Raw genomic sequence first — 19,528 nt, forward strand, 5'->3', positions numbered from 1 at the left:
ATCGAGCCCCCCATCAGGCTCGCTGCTTAGCAGAGAGCCTGCTTCTCCCTGCTGCTCTGCTTGTGCTATCTGTCAAACAAATAAATAAAATCTTTTAAAAAAATAAATAAATCAAGAAGCATGGCATCCCACCATATCCCATGTGTTAACACAACTTTAAGTAAGTACAAATGACTTAAGAGATAAAATCATGTGCTAGTTAAACCAGAAATTAATGGAATGTTGGATTAAGAAAGGCTTTGTTTGATGTAAACTTAGCATTCCACAGACTGTGAAGAGCATTATAAAAAGTTCTCTAAAATACACATAGCCCAAAGGACAGAGTCATTTTAAATGACCCTTCTTTCATATTTGTAGGGTTTTTTTTTCCCCTACTAGCATTGTCTCTGTGCCTTCTACATGTTCTTTTATTTCCTTACCAGAGTTGCACACTTTCTGTGGCAAGATCCTGGTAGAGAAGGAAGGTCCAGAATTTCCCCAAACCCGTTAATGGCCCGTGGATATAATGTGTAAGGTGTCACATCCTCTATAATCAGGACATTGCTCATAAAAGGCTTGCGAGCTAGAAATATTTGAGGATTCCGAGTTCTGGTGTCCTCTGCTTGTGGATAAAATGTCTCCAAATTTTAAGCTGGAACACTGCCCAATTAACTTTTTCTTTTAAGATTTTATTTATTTAATTTGTAGGGGGGGAGGGACAGAGGGAGATGGAGAGAGAATCTTGAGCTGACTCCCCACTGAGCACAGTGCCCAACACGGGGCTCGATCCCACAACCCCGAGATCGAGACCTAAGCCGAAACCAAGAGTCAGATCCTTAACTGACTGAACCACCGAGGCACCCCTCGCTAAGTAATTCTTAAGCAAAGCCTTGCAGTTACATTGCCTAGACTTCTTAATACCAGCATTGACTTGTGATATTTGTGTACCGATCAGCAAACAAATAGTAATAAAATCATGGTTGTGACAGAGGGGAGGGAAACGATGGAGATACGGAGACATCTTCAGACAAAGACTAAGATGGTTCACTGCAGTTTCTTACAGAAAGAGCTATGACGTTTCTCTCCCAAAGAAATAATAAATGCAGCCCTGAAGAAAGTTCTGGAGAAGTCCTAAAATAGCCCTATTTATATTCTAGCAGGAATATCTGAGTAACCAAACAGCATCCCCAAAGTCGTGTACTCTCGTGACATTACCCTGACCATGCAATGAGCTCAAGGTGGAAGCTGGAAGAGGGAGCTGGAGGAAAGCCATCTGCCGCCATGAAGCCACCCCCTCCGTGTCATGGTGACCCCTGGGCTCCATCCCACTCCTTCTTCTGCCTTTGTCACCTACTGCTCATCAGCCAGCGACTGGGAGAGGATAATGCCCTCTACCCCCTTCTGGTTGGGGAGGGCAGCTCTCCTGGGCTTGGCAGGGAAGGCACATTTGTCCAAGGTCACTGTCCAGGGCAGGAGGTATTTTTAAATAGAGATAAGAAGGAATTATCAAAAAAAAAAAGACTGCCTGGCCCCAGAACCCTAAATTCTGAGGCCCAAGCTGGCGAGAAACACTGGTGATCCCACAAGGAAGACGCTAAGGCCATACTGTCTCGCTGCTCCCCCCAGACCCACAGAAGCACGCATGTAACTTCATTCCTCCTTCCAGAAAAAAAAATTATTTTCTTCCCCGTCTTCTCTGTTCAGACATAACATCATCAACACAACTCTTTAAATATCTGTGCCGGAGGCTATATTTAGTGACTGTTTGGCCCTTAAAATGAGCCTGATTTCCTGTGGCAAAAAGTTCTCAGCAGCAAGGAGAGAGAGAAGTCAGAGAATTCTGGAGAATTCTGAAGTACTAAGGAACAGCTTTAAGGCTTGAGATGTTCACACAGTGTAAGAAAAGGAGTCAATTGCTTCTTCTGGAGAGGTGACTGGGACCCAAGAGAGGGGTTGAAAAATAATAATCAAAGGGTGTGTCTGGCCGGAACACTTCTGAAGTCATCCCAGAGAAGAGCCTGACACGGGGCAGCCATGCGAGTAACCATGTGTGGTACACAGCCCTCCTTCAGAGAGGCGGGAGGGGCATGCATTCACTCACTCGTTCATCCACTCACTCGTTCACTCATTCATTCATACACTCTCACTCACTCTCATTCATCCATTCATTCATTCATTCATTCACTCATTCATCCACTGGTTCACTCATTCATTCATTCACTCATTCACTGATTCATTCATGCACTCTCCCTCTCATTCATCCACTCAATCATTCATTCAACCATTCATTCATTCACTCACTCGTTCACTCATTCATTCATTCATGCACTATCATTCTCATTCACCTATTCATTCATTCATTTACTCACTTACTCACCACAGTTGTACATTTTCCCCACATGCAAAGCCCAGTGGCCTACAGGAGCTCCAGGTCATGGGGCAAACAAGACACACCAACGGTGGACCTTTAGAAGGCCATCCCCAGAAAGGGCCCTTGGCGGGGCACAAAGTGAGTGCGGGCGGAGGACACTTCCGCCGGAGCTATCCCAGAAGGCTTCACTGGGAGAGGGAACAAGTGCCAGCACTGGCTTCCTGCTCTGGACTCTCCCCTTGAACCCACTCACTGAGCCCAGATGCCAGGACATTATCTCATATCACAGATGAGTAACTTTCCCAAGGCCCCCCCGGGATAATAAGTAACAAACCTGGAGTGGAAACTATCCTCTGACTGCAAAATGCTCGACTGCTCTCTTTGGGCCCAGAGGGCCAGGTGAAGGGGGCAGAGTGTGTCTGCGAGACGGCGTACAGAGGTCCCACTCCAATCCTGCCAAAACCCCGGAGCAGTCGGCTCTGTTAGGCTTGGCCGCCAGAACATCGCCCTCCTCTGATAAGCCTGGACTCATCACACCTTCCCTCCTTGGAAACCACTGTCCTGTCCCTCTGTGTGTGTGTTGGGCGGGGGGGACTCCAGTGTCCCCAGGATGACCCAGGGGAGCAAGGGAATGCACATCTACTTGGCCCTAAGGTCTGCCAAGCAACATGCCATTCTTTTTTTTTTTTTTTTAACATTTTGGTTTGAGATAATTTTAGACTTTCAGAAGAACTGCAAAAATAGGACAGAGTTCCCGGACATCTTTGCTCAGCTTCCCCTTGTATTAACTAACATCTTACATAAGCACAGGAAAATCATCAAAGTGAAGAAATTCGCCTCAGTGCGATGTACTATTAACTATACTGGGGAATTACTTTGGATTTCTCCCGTTCTCCCACTACTACTGTCTTTCTGTTCCACGATCCACCTGGGATCCCACCTGGGACACTTCCTTAGTCCCCTCCGACAGCTCCTTAGTCTTTCCTGGTCTTTCGAGACCTTGACATTTTTTGAAGAATACCGGTCAGGTGTTTTATAGAACATCCCTCATGGACTTTGTCCTATGTTTCTCATGGTTAGACAGAGGTCACGCACTTTTGGCAAATAAACCACACAGGTGATGTCCCCAGTTCAGTGTCTTTGCCAGGAGCAGCTGTTCATTCCCATATACTGGCTTCTTGGGTTTCTCTGGATACTCAGGGCAACCCCATGAGGTAGGTATTAGTATTATTATTTCTGAAGATTTATTTATTTATTTTAGAGAAAAAGAAAGTGAGAGAGAGTGCAGGGGTGAGGGGCAAAGGGAGAGGGAGAGAGAATCTCAAGCAGACTCCCCACTGAACATGAAGCCTGACTCTGGGCTCAATCCCATGCCCCTGAGATCATGACCTGAGCCAAAATCAAGAGTTGGACACTTAACTGACTAAGCCACCCAGGTGCTCCCTGAAAATTATTTTTGTTATGTGCTACAACCTAGGCCTAATGGTCTAACCCTGGGAAGGCCAGGATCAGAAGATACTGGCAAGAGTTTTGCAGTGCTCAGCCTGTGCAGGTGTACCTGGCAGTCCTAAGTAGAAGACAGAAGACAGTACCTGGGCAGGAGTGGCCAACTACAAAAAAATTGTCACTAAGTAATTTTCCTGAGTGAGTGACTTTGGAAGGCTAATTCTTTGGGGGCAGGGGGATGGGGGGCACAAGACCCTCTGACCAACACAGAAAAAGTTACCCATAGAAATTAAGTGCAGCCAGGGTTATCCAGGAGGAAGTGTCTCAGAGAGAGGGAAAGCCAGACAGAATTCAGTGTCTGGAGCTGAGAAATGGGACAGTTAAACTGGAGAAATAAGGGCCAACTGCTGTCAAAAGGCAGTCAAACTGTCCCAGGGCTGCTGCTTTAGGAAACGCATTTTTACAGACCAACTCTCTCTTGCCCCAACCTTTGGGACAATCTCACCCAAGCCCCTCATTTCACAGACTGACTGAAGACCTACAGAGGGTAGAGACCACGGCAGAACAGGGAGAACCACAGCCAGGAGAAGTGAGGCTTCCTGATTCTTTTTTTTTTTTTTTTTTAAGATTTTATTTTTAAGTAATCTCTACACCCAACACCGGGCTTGAACTCACAACCCTGAGATCAAGAGTCACACGCTCTACCGACTAAGCCAGCCAGGTACCCTCAGGCTTCCTATTCCTTCTTTTTCTTTTTTTAAGATTTTATTTATTTGAGAGCGCATGTGAGAGAAGGAGGGAGAGAGAGAGGGAGAGGGTGGGGGTGAGGGGCAGAGATATAGGGACAAGCAAACTCCCTGCTGAGCAGGGAGACTAAGACATGGGGCTCGAACCCAGGACTCTGGGATCATGACCTCAACTGAAGGCAGACACTCAACCAACTGAACCACCCAGGCGCCCCAATTCCTTTTTTTTTTTTTAAGATTTTATTTATTTATTTATTTATTTGACAGCGATCACAAGTAGGCAGAGAGGCAGGCAGAGACGGGGGGGGGGGGGGGGCAGGAAGCAAGTTCCCCGCTGAGCAGAGAACCCGACACAGGGCTCGATCCCAAGACCATCATGACCTGAGCCAAAGGCAGAGGCTTAACCCTCTGAGCCACCCAGGCGCCCCTCAGGCACCCCAATTCTTAATTCAGTGCTGTGGGTGCAGCTAAGCCCAGGAATGGGGAGCACTCCAGAGCACCTGGGGGAGCCCGAGAAAGGACCAGCACACAGCAGGCCTACCCCTTGAGATTTATTCCCACCTCTGTTTCCTGACTGCAAGTCGGCTCTCTCAAGCAGAGACGCCATCATGATGATCCCAGAGGGGACAAAAGGGACGTCCTATCTGTCGTTTTTGACAGCACAGGAGGACTTGATCAAGAAAAACAACAACAACAACAACAACAAAAGTAAGGTTAAGTAAATTCTGTCTGTGATCCTCGTGCTTGGAATTGCACCAAAGAACTCCATGGTCCTGCAGGAAAGAATGTTTTGAAACAGGCTGTTGAATTGTTTTTCCAGGATAAGATTTCTGTGAATAAGTGCCAAGTGTGGAAATGCAGTTGTTTTATCTATGGCCACAATAAGAACGGAGGACATAGCAAAGTGCTGTTCCAGGTCTAAAAGGGTGGTCTGCCTGTGTCTCGAGGCCAGGGCTCCACTAGGCTTCCTGCCCCGGGGTATGAGTTACCTGTCTTTACCCCGTATTTGCTTTTATCGCTGGCATAACAAATTACCACCAATTTAGCAGCTTAAAAGGATGCCCACTGGGGAGCCTGGGGGGCTCGGTTGGTTGGGCATCTGCCTTCGGCTCGGGTCACAATCTCAGGGTCCTGGGACTGAATCCCACATTGAGCCCCACGTCCAGCTCTCTGCTCAGCAGGGAGTCTGCTTCTCCTTCACCATCTCCCTTTGTGCTTGCTCTCTCAGATAAATAAATAAAATCTTTCAAAAAAAAAAAAAAAGGATGCCCATTTATCAGCTCATGGTTCTGTGGTCTGAAGGCTAACTCGGTTTCCCTGGGCTAAAATCAAGGTGTTGGCAGGGCTGCATTCCTGACTGGAAGCCCAGGGAGAAAGTCAGGCTACCCTTCCTGTCTTAAGGTCCTTAATTACATCTGCGAAGACCCTCTTCCCACGTAACAAAACATACACGCAGGTGGACACGTTCGGGGAGGAGGCACGCATTAGTTTATCTACCCCATCCCATCACCCCACCCGTGGGGCATAAATCGGGAATCCTGGCTCCCAGTCCCCTGGCTCTGGGGGTACCATGACTGCATGAGGAAGCCTCTTTCTGTAAAATGTCCCTCCTGCTGAATTCTCCACTCCTAAAGCCCACCTACCTCCTTCTACCAGTGCAGCCAAAACTTCTGCTTCGGTCCAATGTGACCGAGGCCAAGTACTTTGCCCTTAGCCTTGGGCACCTGCCTCGGAGTGGGAACTGGGCCCTATTCCATTTTATGTTACAGCAACAATCAAATACAATCACATCTTTCATTCTTATTGAGGGCCTACAGGGTCCTGAGCATCACGCTTGGGGAGGCCTACGAAGGAGGCCAAGCTACAGGAAAGCTCACAGTCGAGCATGGAGCAGACATCCAGATCAACACAGAAACACCATCAGATCTGTTTGCGGAAGGGCGGGGGGGGGGGACTCCCAGGGGCCATCGGAGGCAGGGCTTCAAGCATGAAGAGTTTAGCAACTGGAAAAAGCGGGAGGCCGAAAGGAATGGTGTGGCACCTGGAGACACACAGAGGCCTGAAGCAGTGGGCCACCTGAGACAGAGAGAGGCTGGGCAGGCGGGGGCTGCAGGGGAGGCCGAGGGGCATGACAGCCAGCAAAGGTCAGCGCACTGCCAAGGTCAGCTCCGTGCTGGGCCCTTGAGTTTGAATTTCAGTTTGGAGATATGCACAGCAAACAGGCTTTTAACGCATGGAGTGATACAAGCAGCTGTAACTTTTAAAACAGAACTCTTGGGTGCCCAGGTGGCTCAGTCGGTTAAGCATCTACCTTTGGCTCGGGGGGATGATTTCCTGGCCCCGGGATCGAGTCCCACGCCAGACTTGCTGCTCAGCACGGAGTCTGCTTCTCTTCTCCCCCCAGCCCTCTCCTTGTTCCCTCGCGCGCTCTCTCTCTCTCAAATGAATAAATAAAATCTTTAAATGAAATAAAAATAAAACAGAACTCTGACCACCTGGGGTAGACTGGAGAGCAGGAAGGCCAGCTATGCCACGGGGTAAGCAGTTCAGGCTCAAGACGAAGGCATGAAGGAAGGTGGAAACTGTGGGTGAAGAAGTAGGGGCACGATGGAGAGCCATCAAGGAACCGAGGAGACAGAACAACTCCCCACGGGGGTATAGGAGAGAGGGATGCCAGAGACGACCGGGAGAATTGCAGCTTCAAGGGCTGGGGAGGGTTTCTAAACTGGGATTGTCAAAAACCAAGAGCAAAGGACAATGAGTGAGTTTGTGGCAAGGGACAGGGTGCAGGATTAGGGGTGTTAGGTTTTTGGGGGGGTTTTGGGGTTTTTGTTTTGTGTTGTGTTTTATCAGCAGTAATGGCCTTAGACAGTACAGGGAGGTCTCTTTCTGGAAGAAGTATCTCAAGGGAAGCAACCCATCTCGAGTCACTTCCAAGCATGAGTCAGGGAGCTGACGTTGGGTAGGAAGTCCCTGGGAGCCACCCACAGTTACGTCAGACACCTGGTCTCCTCGGGGGCCCAGCCTCCTGCTGGCTGCAGTCATGCCCACGTGAACCCAGACTCGGGGGGTACTTATGAGGGTTCACGGTTCAGCACGGGGACCAACTCTGGCTGACACTCATCAGTCCTTCCTGCCACATGTTTTATCCTTCATTCTGCAAACCCTTCTCAAGCAGAGTCCCTTGGCGCCAGAGGCCGCGTCGGGAGCCCGAGGCTATGACGATGAATTAGGTACCTGACATACGGTCTTGGAATGCATGCCGTGTGCCAAGGCTGGAGAGGCAGAGCCCTTGGGCTGACCTGTCACTGGAAGGGAAGCTTCCCTGGATCCTGCCCAGAGAAGAAACCACACAGCTCATGCCTGTCGATCTCTGGCTGAAGGATTATGGAAAACGGGAGGGAAGACTATAGCATCGGTCAAAACAGATCCAAGAAAAACCAGAGGAGGTATTTGCTTCCAGCCCAATATGGGAGCAGGGTCACGTGACAGACGGTAAGCCATAATCTCACTCACACACACACACACACACACACACACACAGAGAGCAACTGTCTAAGCTAACAACTGTCATTGTGGGCTAGCCCCAAGGGTCTCACAGAACCAGTGTCAGGCAGAAACCAGTGTTTCTGCCACGTTCCCAGGTGACATTCCCCAAGCTCCTATGTTCCCACAGTAACTTATCAAGTGAAATTTGATCTAGATCTTTGGAACATGAGCCAAGCTCGGAACCCTGTGTTTCGGAAGTCCACCACACAGACCAAGCCACCAAGGAGCCCCTCTCCCCTTACTGCTTTACAGATTTACCATCCAAGCAGCACACTACATACCCGTTTCACTTTGCCTGTTTTGTGAACCTGCTGTCAGTGGAAGCATATAGGGCATCTGGATGCCTTCAGCTCGGATCGTGACCCCAGGGTCCGGGGATCGAGTCCCGCACTGGGCTCCCCGCTCTGCCATTACCCGCCCTCCCCCCGACTCATGCGCTCTCTCTCTCTCTCTCTCTCTCAAATAAATAAACAAAATCTTAAGTAAACAAATAAATAAATGGAAGCATACAGAAAGTGTCCTTTTGGGTCGGCCTTTTTTTCGCCCACTGTTACATGTGAAGGTTCGCCCATGCTGTCGAATGTGACTATGGTTTCTTATATAATATTATTATTAGTATCAATTATTATTATTTATTATTTATTCTCCTTGTTGTGCAACATCCCAATGAGAGCCCGCATCTCTATGCCTACGGTGGACAGACTTCTGGACTGCCTCCCGTTCGGAGTTCTTACAAAAGATGATGATGAGTATCCTTCCAACTGTCTTCTGTGCGCTGCTGCTGGGTCTAGAGCGCACAGTGGAAGTGCTGGCCTACTGAGTCTGTAGACCTTTAATTTTAGGATAACGCTGGACTGTGGTCCAATGTGGTCGCACCAGCGTAAAGCCCTATCAGCAATGCATGGGCATTTCCGACTAATTCACATCCTTGCTGATGCTTGGCACAGTTGGCTTTTTTTTTTTCTTCTTTAAGATTTTATTTACTTATTTTAGAGACACAGAGAGAGAATGAGCACACGCCCACGCAAGTGGGGGGAGGAGCAGAGGGAGAGGGACAAGCGGACTCCTCATTGAGCACATAGCCTAACGTAGGGACTCGATCCCAGGACCCTGACTGAGATCATGACCTGAGCTGAAGGCAAGAGCTGTTTAACTAACTGAGCCACTCAAGTGCCCCTTTTTAAATTTTTATTCCGGTCACACTGATGGGCATTGAATGGTATCTCATTATAATTTTAATTCGCATTTTCTTGATTACTAACGAAGCTGCACATTTTCATATGTTTACTTTTTTTTACATATTCTGGATATAGGCCCTTTGGTAGCTACATGTCTTGCAAAAAACTTCTGGGAGGAATTGCAAAAGTCCAAATAAATCAATTAGAAAAGACTTAGAAAGAAAACCTCTGTAATTTTTCTAAGTTACCAGGCCCAGACCGGGCTTCACTTTAATGAGAGATATGAAAAGAAAAGCATACAGTTTGAGATAAGAGCCAGCAGGTTTGAGCCTCTGCCCGGCCACTTCCTGAGTGCTCTTGGGCAAGTCGCCTACACCCTCTAAGCCTCAGTGTCCATCCTTGAGACCAGACCGCTATTATCGCACAGTTGTTCTGTGGCTGAAAAGAGGTTATGTGCAAATGTGCTTTTATAAACTGCAAATCTGTTAAAATCAAAAGCAATCGGCCACACTGGCTTCCTGAATGGCCCGGCCCGGCTCCCTGAGCTGTCTCACAGCGCGAACAGAGGCAGTGGTCATAAGCTTTCAGATCGGAGAAATCCCCCATCCTCCCTTCTACTGTCTGAGCCACAGGACACCTTCCATCCCTGTCCCTCTCCCTCCACAATGTCGGACTGTCCTGCCCACAAGCCAGGCACAGGGCTCCTCCCAGCCTGCCCAGGCAGGAAAACAGGAAGCAGCCCCCACCCTGCCAGGAGGTGGGGCTGACAAGCTCCCTTTCCTAGGTGGGCATCTCTCCAGGCCATCAACCCTCTGGACGCAGGAGCACTGGGCGTCTGGCCCGCCACGCCACGCCCTGGTCTGTGCCACGCTTTGTCCCGAGGTGGTGGACTAAGCGGGCGGTGGACAGGGAATGTAGAACGGTCCTCCTCGGTGCCTTGCCGACACGCCAGGCAAGGAACCCTTTCAGTGCCCCAGTGGTGCTGGGACTCTGCTCTCCTGGGCCACATGGATGCTCCACACCCCACTCGAAGGTATGGCACCAGCCATTCCCATGCGCCCCGTTCTACATATGGGGGGGCACGTGGGAGTTTCTTAAGAGAGCAGTTGAGAGCTCAGATGAAACGCGTGTCCTTATCCCACAGTGTGGGAACCCCGCTTACAGGAATTTTATGAGCTCGAGTGTTTGAGAGCTGGGAATCTGGTCCAGCCTCCCCATTTTGAAATGAGAAATCAGTAGCTGAGCCATATCTGCTCACTCCCCAGGGAGCGCTCTCCTATTACTCTGCGCTCATCCCGCCATCCCTGCAAACTCCAGCAGCCGTCCAGGCCACATCCAGGTGCCTGGGACGCCAGGCCACTTTCTCTCCCTTCCTGGTAACACCTTCTAGCTCAGAAAGGCCCATCTGAAGCAGAAAGAAGCAGAAAGCAGCCCTGGGAAGTCCACAAGCACGTGCTGGGAATGTTCAGCCAGTGTTCTGAACCGCACGGAAATACAAAACCCTCGAAATCATTCAAAACCACGAGCCCCCATTCTATCTCTAGAGACTCTGCAGGCTTCCTCCTAAATGGGGACCCTGGGCGCACAAGCCCAGCACCCAGGGCGGGCACTCAGTAAGAATTAATCACAGGAGAAATCACAGGAGACAGAGGGAGAACCTCCAAACTGTGCAAAGGGAAAGAAAAGTTCGCTGCAAGCAGAGGCCTGCCTCCGGCACCCAGGCTCCCTGGAGATCAGCCGACAGACTGTTGCACATTCACGCATTTGGCAAACAGGCCCAGTGCCTGCCTCCTGCGAGGGCTCACGTGGCACAGCACGAAGAGCCAGACCCTGCCCCCAAGAGCTTCCAGTCTGGGAGAGAAGCCACGGCCGGGACCTGGATGAATGGGACAGACAGACAGTAGCTACGGGCCCCCGTTGCTGGACTACCTGATCGGGCTGGAAGCAGCCGGCAGGGACCGTCTAGTGGAGGGAGGCGGGGTAAGTTAAGGCCTGGAAAAGAGAGGGACCAGGGACCCTGAGGTGCCACGTCATGCACGGTCTCTGGGGAGCCAGCAAAGGTTCTTGAGGGAGGGAGTTCCAGGAGCAGGGCTGGGCTTTGAGACAAGCCATCTGGCCCCCGCTATTTGGGAGGCAGGGAGGATGGGATTACGACCAACACAGGCAAGAGGTAGTAAGGGCAGGAACGGTACAGAGCACAGGAGCGACGTCACACCGCCTGATGCGGCTGCGAGGACAGAGGAAAGGGAGGACTCGGAAAGGACGCCGAGGAGACGATGGGGACTGACGGGGACCAGACACTGGCATTCGAAGGTGGGGAAGGCCCGAAGGAGAGTCTGGGGCATGTGTGGCTTATCTGGGGGCAAAGGACCCATGGGAAGTGGTCACACAGGCCAGGAAATCGGGAGACAGACGTGGGGAGGTGGCGTCACGGACATAGGAACAGAAACTGTCAGACGAGGGGAGCACAGAGGAAGTGGACAGAAAGTAAAAGAGAAGTGGGGTGAGGTTAGCACCTTGGGGACCCAACTGTTGGCTAGAGGAAAGAAGAAGAGAGCTGAGGAGGCCGGGCGGTGACGCAGGGGTGGCGACCAGGCACAGCCAGGCTCTGGGGCCGGTGTTCCCGAGTTTGGGTCCCAGCTCGGACACCTCCTTCAGAACTCTGAGCTGGCTGTGAACACGTCTAAGGTTTGATTTCCCCATCTGTAAAACATGGATCATACGTCATAAATTCGTTCCAAGAACTGAGAGGTGGGGTTCATTAAAGGCCTTTAGCACGTGCAACATAGTAAACGTGGTGAATGTCAGCTGTTCCCACCACTACCAATGAGAGGAAGCCGGAGGTGTACAAGCTCAAAGAAAGCTCTTAGCATCCTTTCTACCTTTTCAACACCAACTAAGGGAGCCAGCAGGGATCAGGTGGGAGGACGGTGCCGTTCGTGTTAGCAGCCATTCCCGAGTAGCCAGGGTTGAGAAGCATTGATCGCTCTGGTCCAACCCCATGATTTTTTCAGCAGGTGAATCAAAGGCTGAACTGAAGATTCTGAGCGAAATGGTAGAAACACCCCCTGACTTAAACATGGAAAAGAGGATGTGGGCTTGGTCATCAGATTTTCAGATGGCTTCTCTGTTTACTTGCTGTGTGACCTTGGGCAAGTCACCTGGCCTCTCTGAACTTGAGCTAGTAAACAGGATCATGGCTATCAATCACCCAGGATGTGTCTAGTGCCTACCAGGCCCTCCATACGTATTTGTTTCTATCTTTTCTTCTCAAGAGTCCAAGTTTCCTGGCTCTTCCCAACTCAGGGTTGGTTAGGATCCTGCTCTCTGTAGTGGGATCGACTCAAACAGATTGGGACTAAAGGCTCCGTGTTTCCAGAGCACCATCCTCTCCTCTGATCTCAGCAATCACCGGCCAGAGAGCAAACTTCAACGTGCACAGGGCTACCCAGGGCTCTGGCTGAAATGAAAGCTCTCATTCGGTAGGTCCTGCACTGCTAACAGCTCCCGAAATGACGGTGCTGTAAGTCCTCTGACCTCTGTGTACAAGAGCCCGGTTGTGGCTGGTCTCCCTCCCCACTGACTCACGAGCTCCACCTGGCTGGTCTCTTTATCTTACTCATCTCTGTGTCCCCTCCACGCTATGTGCTCACTAAATGGATGGTAGCAAAAAAATAAACAAACCATAGAGAAAACCATTTTCCGGCTAAATAAATATAGACAGGGTATTTGGTGTGTCTACGAACGTCAGCCCTCCTGGTTCATTCCAGAACTGCCCTGCTGGCCAACATGAGCACAGGGTGGGGGAAAGGGCCTGAAACCTGGACTCCTGGATCTGAATCCTGCTTTTCAATCATCTATGGGTGGCCCTGGGCAAGTCACTAAGCTCTCATCCATAACATGGGCATGGTAATGCCCAACCACAGTGTAGCCCCAACATAGTTAGTTAAACCATGCTGTATAAAGTGCTCGGGCAAGGCAGCTTTCTCACAGCAGCTCCTTTGAGGGCAAGAACCATCTTTCATTCCCCTAGAGCCTAAAGGTTGCTTGTGATGGGCTGGATGAGGGACACCTAGAGACGAGGGCTGCAGCAGGTGAGTCTGGGGTCCTCGCTCCAACAGGGACACTGGCCTGACCAGAAGGAAGGCAGAGAAATTACAGTCCTCTGATAGGCATGGGGCAGGGCTCCTGAGAAAGCAGGAGACAAAGCTGGACTAGGAGGGAACTTGGGGCCATTAGGAAAAAGCATAAGGTAATTACAGAAATCCCCAGCTGCCCTGAGCTGAGTTACCCACCCAGGCGAGGGCTTCCTGCGGAAAGTAACAAATTATTGTCTACTCCCATCCACAGCTGGATCCCCACGATCACAAGCCTCAGGAACCCGAAGACACAGGTGAGACAGTAAGAGTAATCTTGCCCCCATGAAGCTCCTAGTTTACTGAGGGCAACTCAGAGGACCAGTGACTGTACAAGGTAGCAGGTGCTGGGGGCTGAGAGGTGGGAGCGACCAGCTTCTGCTGCTGCCTCCACCTGGGCCACTGAGCCTCACCGGCATTCACCTCCAGATGTCTCCTTTGTGGATCCCCATTTCTAGAACACCCCCTCCCCTTCTCTCCCACTCTGCAAGCGCTGTCTCATGCCAGCTGGTGGTTAGATCCTGGTGAGGGCTCCCAAGCTCTCCCCACACCCACAGCCGGGTCTTTCTGCATACGGTCTTGGTCATTATCACCTTACCTAGGAATATTTCTGTCCCCTACTGAAGAATTCATCAGAGCCTGCACCATTACTCACATGCATGCTTCCTTAGGTCTCCCCGGATTACAGCAAGAATCACTAAAAGCGTGCTCTGAAGTTTACAAAAAACGCCTTCACGCTCGCAACACAAGCCAGTGGTTAAAGGCTGGGACCACTTCCCGCTGTGTGACCTTGGGCAGGTGACTTAACCTCTCTGTGCTTCAATGTCCTCCCGGAAAATGGGGCTGATACCCACCTCACGGGTCCTTGCAGAGGTTAAAGAAGGTAATACAATAAAGTACTTAGAGCAGTGCCAAACGGGATAATTAGCTACAATTATCACTACACCTTGGCTGATCTCATGGTCTCTCAACTCATTAAAATTTTTTTCTAACTCATTTTATCTCATAATACACTGGATTCATTCAAAGTCCTCAAACAAAACGAGCTTTTGCAGACTGACTAATGCCAAGTTTTAGCATTGTTCTTTTTTCTTCACTCTCCTACCCCCTCCCCTTACGGTCTGAATAATAGAAAAACTCTCTTTTCCTGCTCAAGCCTGCCTCCTCCTCACTCCCACCCCACCCCAACCCACCCGTCAACGAGCCACTCAGAGGCAGTCAATTGCAAGTGTTCCACGTGTAAAATACACCAGAGTCTCCTCGCTGGGCTGTCCCCGGATAGCAAGGGGACACGCCAGCCCTGGGGGGAAGGTTTCACAAACCTAATTACCATTGGTATAATGGGTCAAAGTTTTACGCGTATTCCTCTAGCGCTCAGGGTTTTAGTTCTTTGAGACTCCAGAAGGGGACTGGGTTATCACAAAATAACATCTATTCCTTTTCCTTTCCCATTAAAAAAAAGAGGAAGAAGAAGGCTATTCACACCGCCTGCTGGGGCAAGAAGCCTCAGGACCAGGCAGTGAGTTGAGGCAGTTAATACCCAAAGTGGACAAGCCATCGGAAAGCTGCTTTCTTTGCAGGGGTCCAGTCCACAAAGCCAGAGAAAAGAAGTCTCAACCCCAGCCGGTCCCTGGGAGGCCGAGAAGGGAACTGCTGTCTTTCCTAATGCTCCCATCCCTCTCTGGGGTAGGATGACCCAGGGAGGGGACACTCCCTCCTTTCCATCACCCAGACACACCTGCAACCGGCCAAAAGCATTCTGGAAAGAGAAGAGGCTGAACCTGCAGGGGAAAGCTTGATCCTTTACAAGATTCCATACACAGAACTCTCTGTCAGGTCCTCGCAAGCTTTTCAACCTAAACCCCCAAAGCCCTTCCTTAACACTGTACTGTGTTTGGGGATGGGGAGGGGGGAAGCAGAACACAGCAAGGGGGACCAGCCTCTGGCAGTGGAGGCCCAGCTGGATCTTCAAAGGTTCCACCCTGAGCGCAAGGGCGAGGAACAAATCTGCCCGCACAACTTTGGCACTGGGATTAGAAGAAGTGCTGTGCCCTTTGAAATGGGATTTTGCATACAAACGAGCTGATGAACACCAGAAACATGTCAGCTTTATTCAGTCCAATCAATACACCAGGCATTCGAACTCCAAGGTAAAAATGGATTGTGGCTTTTTGTTGATGCCACTGGGGAATTTTGGCCCCCAGCCCTGGTCAGGCTGGACAAATAGGGCAGTCTGCCTGCTCGCTGTCAGGCACATCTTGGGGGATGAAATCAACACCCCATTATCAGGGCTCTGGGCACCACTGGGCAGCTCATCCCGACCAGCAGCAGGCTGTCGGGCCAATGGCCTGACCCTGGCCACTGGCTGGCCCCCTCCTGCAGCCCCCATTTTCCAAGCTCGGCCACACGTCGCATTTCCTACATTCCTTCTCGCCGCCCAGACCCCTCCAGCCCGGCCCTCTGAGGCCGACAGCTGGGGGTGGTGTGAGCCAAGCAGGAGGCACCAGGAAGGGGGTGCTAGGGTGGGGGGAATATCAGTGCAACACAGAAACGATCGAGAGGGCAGGAAAGGGGTCCCCGCGTCGCATCCCAGTCCAGCGCTCCGCTCTCCGCCGCCACACTTGCGTCTCCGAGGGGCCCCCCAATGAGCTTCCCCTGCCGAGGGGCTCTTCTTCCATTCGGCCCCTCTTCCGTCCCTTCCGCTCTCACCGCCCCTGTGACCCCTGCCCTGCCCCGCCGCACAGATCGTGCCAGCTCCTCCGAGCCGCCCTGCCCGTCTCCCCAGGCCAGCTGGGATAACCCCGGGTCCCCGACCTCCCCAGGAGCGCCTCGACCTGCGCACCAGAGGCTCCCTTTCGCGGCCCCCTTGCCCCGTCCTCCCCTGGGCCTGAAGACCTCTACCCCCTTCAAAGCCCCTCCCGGACACTGCGTCTCTCAGGATGCCCCAGCCACGCATGCCCCGGGGTCCCCCGGTCCTCACCTGAGTCCGCTCAAAGCTCTCCCGCTCGGCCGCCTCTATCCCCGCGCCCACTCCGCGCCGGCTCAGCACCTTGGGCAGGGGGTTGGGCACCTGCTTCATGGAGCTGGCCATCCGGTCCATGTCGCCGCGCGGAGCCGACTCAGGCGTCCTCAGCCGCCCCGGGATCCCCTCAGCGCCGCCCGCCCCGCCCTACCCGCTGGGATCCGGCGCTAACGGGACGGCTTCCGCCTCCTATTGGCTGGGGGCGCTGCTACTCTCCCGAGGCCCCGCCCCACCCAGAGGCTTCCCCGCCCGCCCCCGCCCCCCTCCAGAGCCCCTCGGCGCGCCCCGCCCACCTGGGCGAGCCGGCCCGCGAGGCGCGCCGTGACTAGCCCGGACGCCTGTCAGTCATCGGATCCAACCGCCTCCTGCGGGGGCGGGGCGAAGGGCGGGCCCGGGGCTGCCCTGACCTGCCCTCGCCCGCCCCTCCCCCGACGCCCGGCGCGCAGCCCTCTCCGCCTCTTCCCTGCGAGCGGCGCGCTTCTCCGCGGCGGCCGCTGCCAGATCCTCGCGCGGTGGGCGGGGGTCACGTGGGCGGGAGTCCCGTGCCTCCCGCGGGGAATCCAGGCCGCCTGGGAAGAGCCTGTTTACGAGGCTCGGGCCGGGACTGGGGAGCGCAGGATGGACCGGTTCGGCGGCCGCAGCCCCGGGAAGCGCTGCCCCCAGGCCCGGCTCCCGCCGGAAGGGTCAGCGTCCCGCACCCAGCTCCCTCTGCTTCTGCCCGTGCCCTGACCCTGCTGCGCTGCTGCCCTGCCCATCCCCTTTGCGATGATCGCCTACCCGGGGGTGCCCGGCTGGGTCAGTGGGAGCCTTCCAGCACCTTCTATCCAAACCTCTCCGGGTCTGGAACCGGCCAGGATGTATTCACTGGTAGAAACCCGTTTCTGTTTCTGTTTCTGTTTATCCGCGAGCCTGAGCCGCCGGTCCCGTCCTGCTCCGATGTCCGCCGAGGTACCGACAGGCAGAGGGAAGTGTGATCCTTAGCGGAAACGCTGGAGAAAGTTAGAAGTTTCCCGTTAAATGCCAGTGTTGGGGTTTTGAAGTTAAATGCTTTAAAACTCTGAAATCAAGGAAGGCATGCTTTTTTTTTTTTTTTAAACTAAGAGCTTTTGATAAAAATTCACAATTTCAATGGAGACGCGAACGAGGGGGTGGGCCTTTGCAGGCACTAGCGAACCACTGAAGGCTTTTGCTCAGACCTGTGCTTTTGGGGGCTGGCATTGTGTGGACCAGGTTATGGGGGCGAGAAGGAAGGAAGGGAACCCACCGGGAGACTCCTCTGGTAGGTGAGAGACACTGAAGGCCTACGAAAGAATGAGGAGAAAGTTCTTGTTCTCCGGGAAGTTTGGGAATATGCGTGGATGTAGGTAGGGAATGACGGGAGGGAGGAGGAACTGGTGGGATCAGAAATGCTATAGAGGAAGGTTTTAAGGGCAGCGGTGTGATGGAGGGGAGATTGCCTTGAGGCTACATTTGTGTAGCTAGCTCGCTGGTTTCACCTTTTCTTAAAGTGTGTTTATATGGGAGACTTTGTGAGTGACTCCCTTTGGGTTTCTCTGGTTCTCCAGAGGTGAGCTGTCACCTAATTTTCAAGGCTTTGCGTCAGGGAGGATGGTGATGACAATAAACGAGGAGGGAAGCACAGTAGAGAAGATGACTTCTAGAAAAGGAGATGACTTCCATTTTGGACAGACCAATGTCCGCATAGACTTAGACAAAGGATGGCTGAGCCCAGGCAGGAAGAAGAAACTGAAGGAAACTGAAGGACAGAGAAACTGAAGGAAAGTCAAGGCCAAGGTGGGTGTATCAGCAAACTGAGGGCTTTGGGGAGATAGGGATAGTCGATGAGGGCGTGTTTGGGGACTATGAAGTGTGTGGGTCAGAGTGGCTGGGGGGGGTTGCCCACTGGAAGGGCTAACTGAATTGAAGAAGGAAAGCATGCATACCCCAGTGTGCCCTAGAAGCAGGGGACCCCCCAGGGATGGTGAAGAACCCAACAATTAGAAGGGGCTTCTAAGGGGGGAGCTGTTTATCAGCCCTAGACCTGAAGGGACAAGGGGAGGGAGCTGTGCCCCAATGAATTGGGTGCTCTAGTCTTGGGAAAGGAGGCATCTGACCAGAGCTATGGCCATAAGTAGAAAACCAGTCACTGGGGGGACACAAGTCTCTAGCTCTCCTGTCCTCAGATTTCCTACTGGTGCCTTCCATTGACCAAGCCTAACGGGAAGAATGGGGTTAGGGGACAAGGATGATACAACGGCACTGCCTCCACCTCTCCTTCCAGGGACAAAGCAGAACTGAGAAGAGTAGAGGCTGGGTTCAGCCCAACATGGGCACTCACAGGAGTATGTCTACAGTGAAAACAGACAACATGGACATTATCCACATTGTCCTTACCTCTGTGTGCCCATTCTTAGCCTGCACCCATCTCTCACTCTGGATGGAGCTAGAGTGATTTATGACCCTTTGCCCAGAGTTTACGGCTTCAATAAACAAGGGCCCTTTAAACAGGGATTAAGGGATCAGCCTACTTCTTATTAGGATAAACCAGAGTAGGAATGAGGAATTTGTGGTTTGGAGGCACCCCGTGGAGAAACAAGCAGTCGGGTTAACCTTCTTTTCTGAAACTTTGAGTGAGTTAAAAATAAGGATTTCCCGGGGCGCCTGGGTGGCTCAGTGGGTTAAAGCCTCTGCCTTCGGCTCAGGTCATGATCCCAGAGTCCTGGGATCGAGCCCCGCATCGGGCTCTCTGCTCGGCAGGGAGCCTGCTTCCTCCTCTCTCTCTCTGCCTGCCTCTCTGCCTACTTGTGATTTCTGTCTGTCAAATAAATAAATAAAATCTTTAAAAAAAAAAAAAAAAAAAAAAAAGGATTTCCCACTTGCTGCCACCACCGGAAAACCCTTTGCCAGGGGTTGAGGGAAGCACTGCCCCAGGCTATAATCTACAGGACTCTGCTAGCTTCCTTCAACTCAAGGTCTCTCCCAACAATATAGGAACCACATGTACGTCATCTCCCCCTTATCCGCAGTTTCACTTTCTGTGGTTTCAGTTCCCACAATCTGAAATGTTACATGGAAAATTCCAGAAATAAACAACCCATACG

At 52.0% G+C, this 19,528-nt stretch overlaps 1 protein-coding gene across 1 annotated transcript in view; it reads right to left on the reverse strand.

Moving 5' to 3' along the window:
* LOC111145730 (huntingtin interacting protein 1) overlaps positions 1–16,505 on the reverse strand; it is a 141,992-nt gene extending 125,487 nt beyond the window's left edge. The window contains exon 1 of the mRNA XM_022500889.1: positions 16,386–16,505. Within this exon, the coding sequence (XP_022356597.1) occupies positions 16,386–16,505 (120 nt within the window). The remainder of the gene's footprint in view (positions 1–16,385) is intronic.
* Between the last annotated feature and the right edge of the window lie 3,023 nt (positions 16,506–19,528).

This window comes from Enhydra lutris, unplaced genomic scaffold (genome assembly GCF_002288905.1).
Source record: "Enhydra lutris kenyoni isolate GAN:26980312 unplaced genomic scaffold, ASM228890v2 scaffoldscaffold13, whole genome shotgun sequence".
Taxonomy (NCBI): Eukaryota; Metazoa; Chordata; class Mammalia; order Carnivora; family Mustelidae; genus Enhydra; species Enhydra lutris.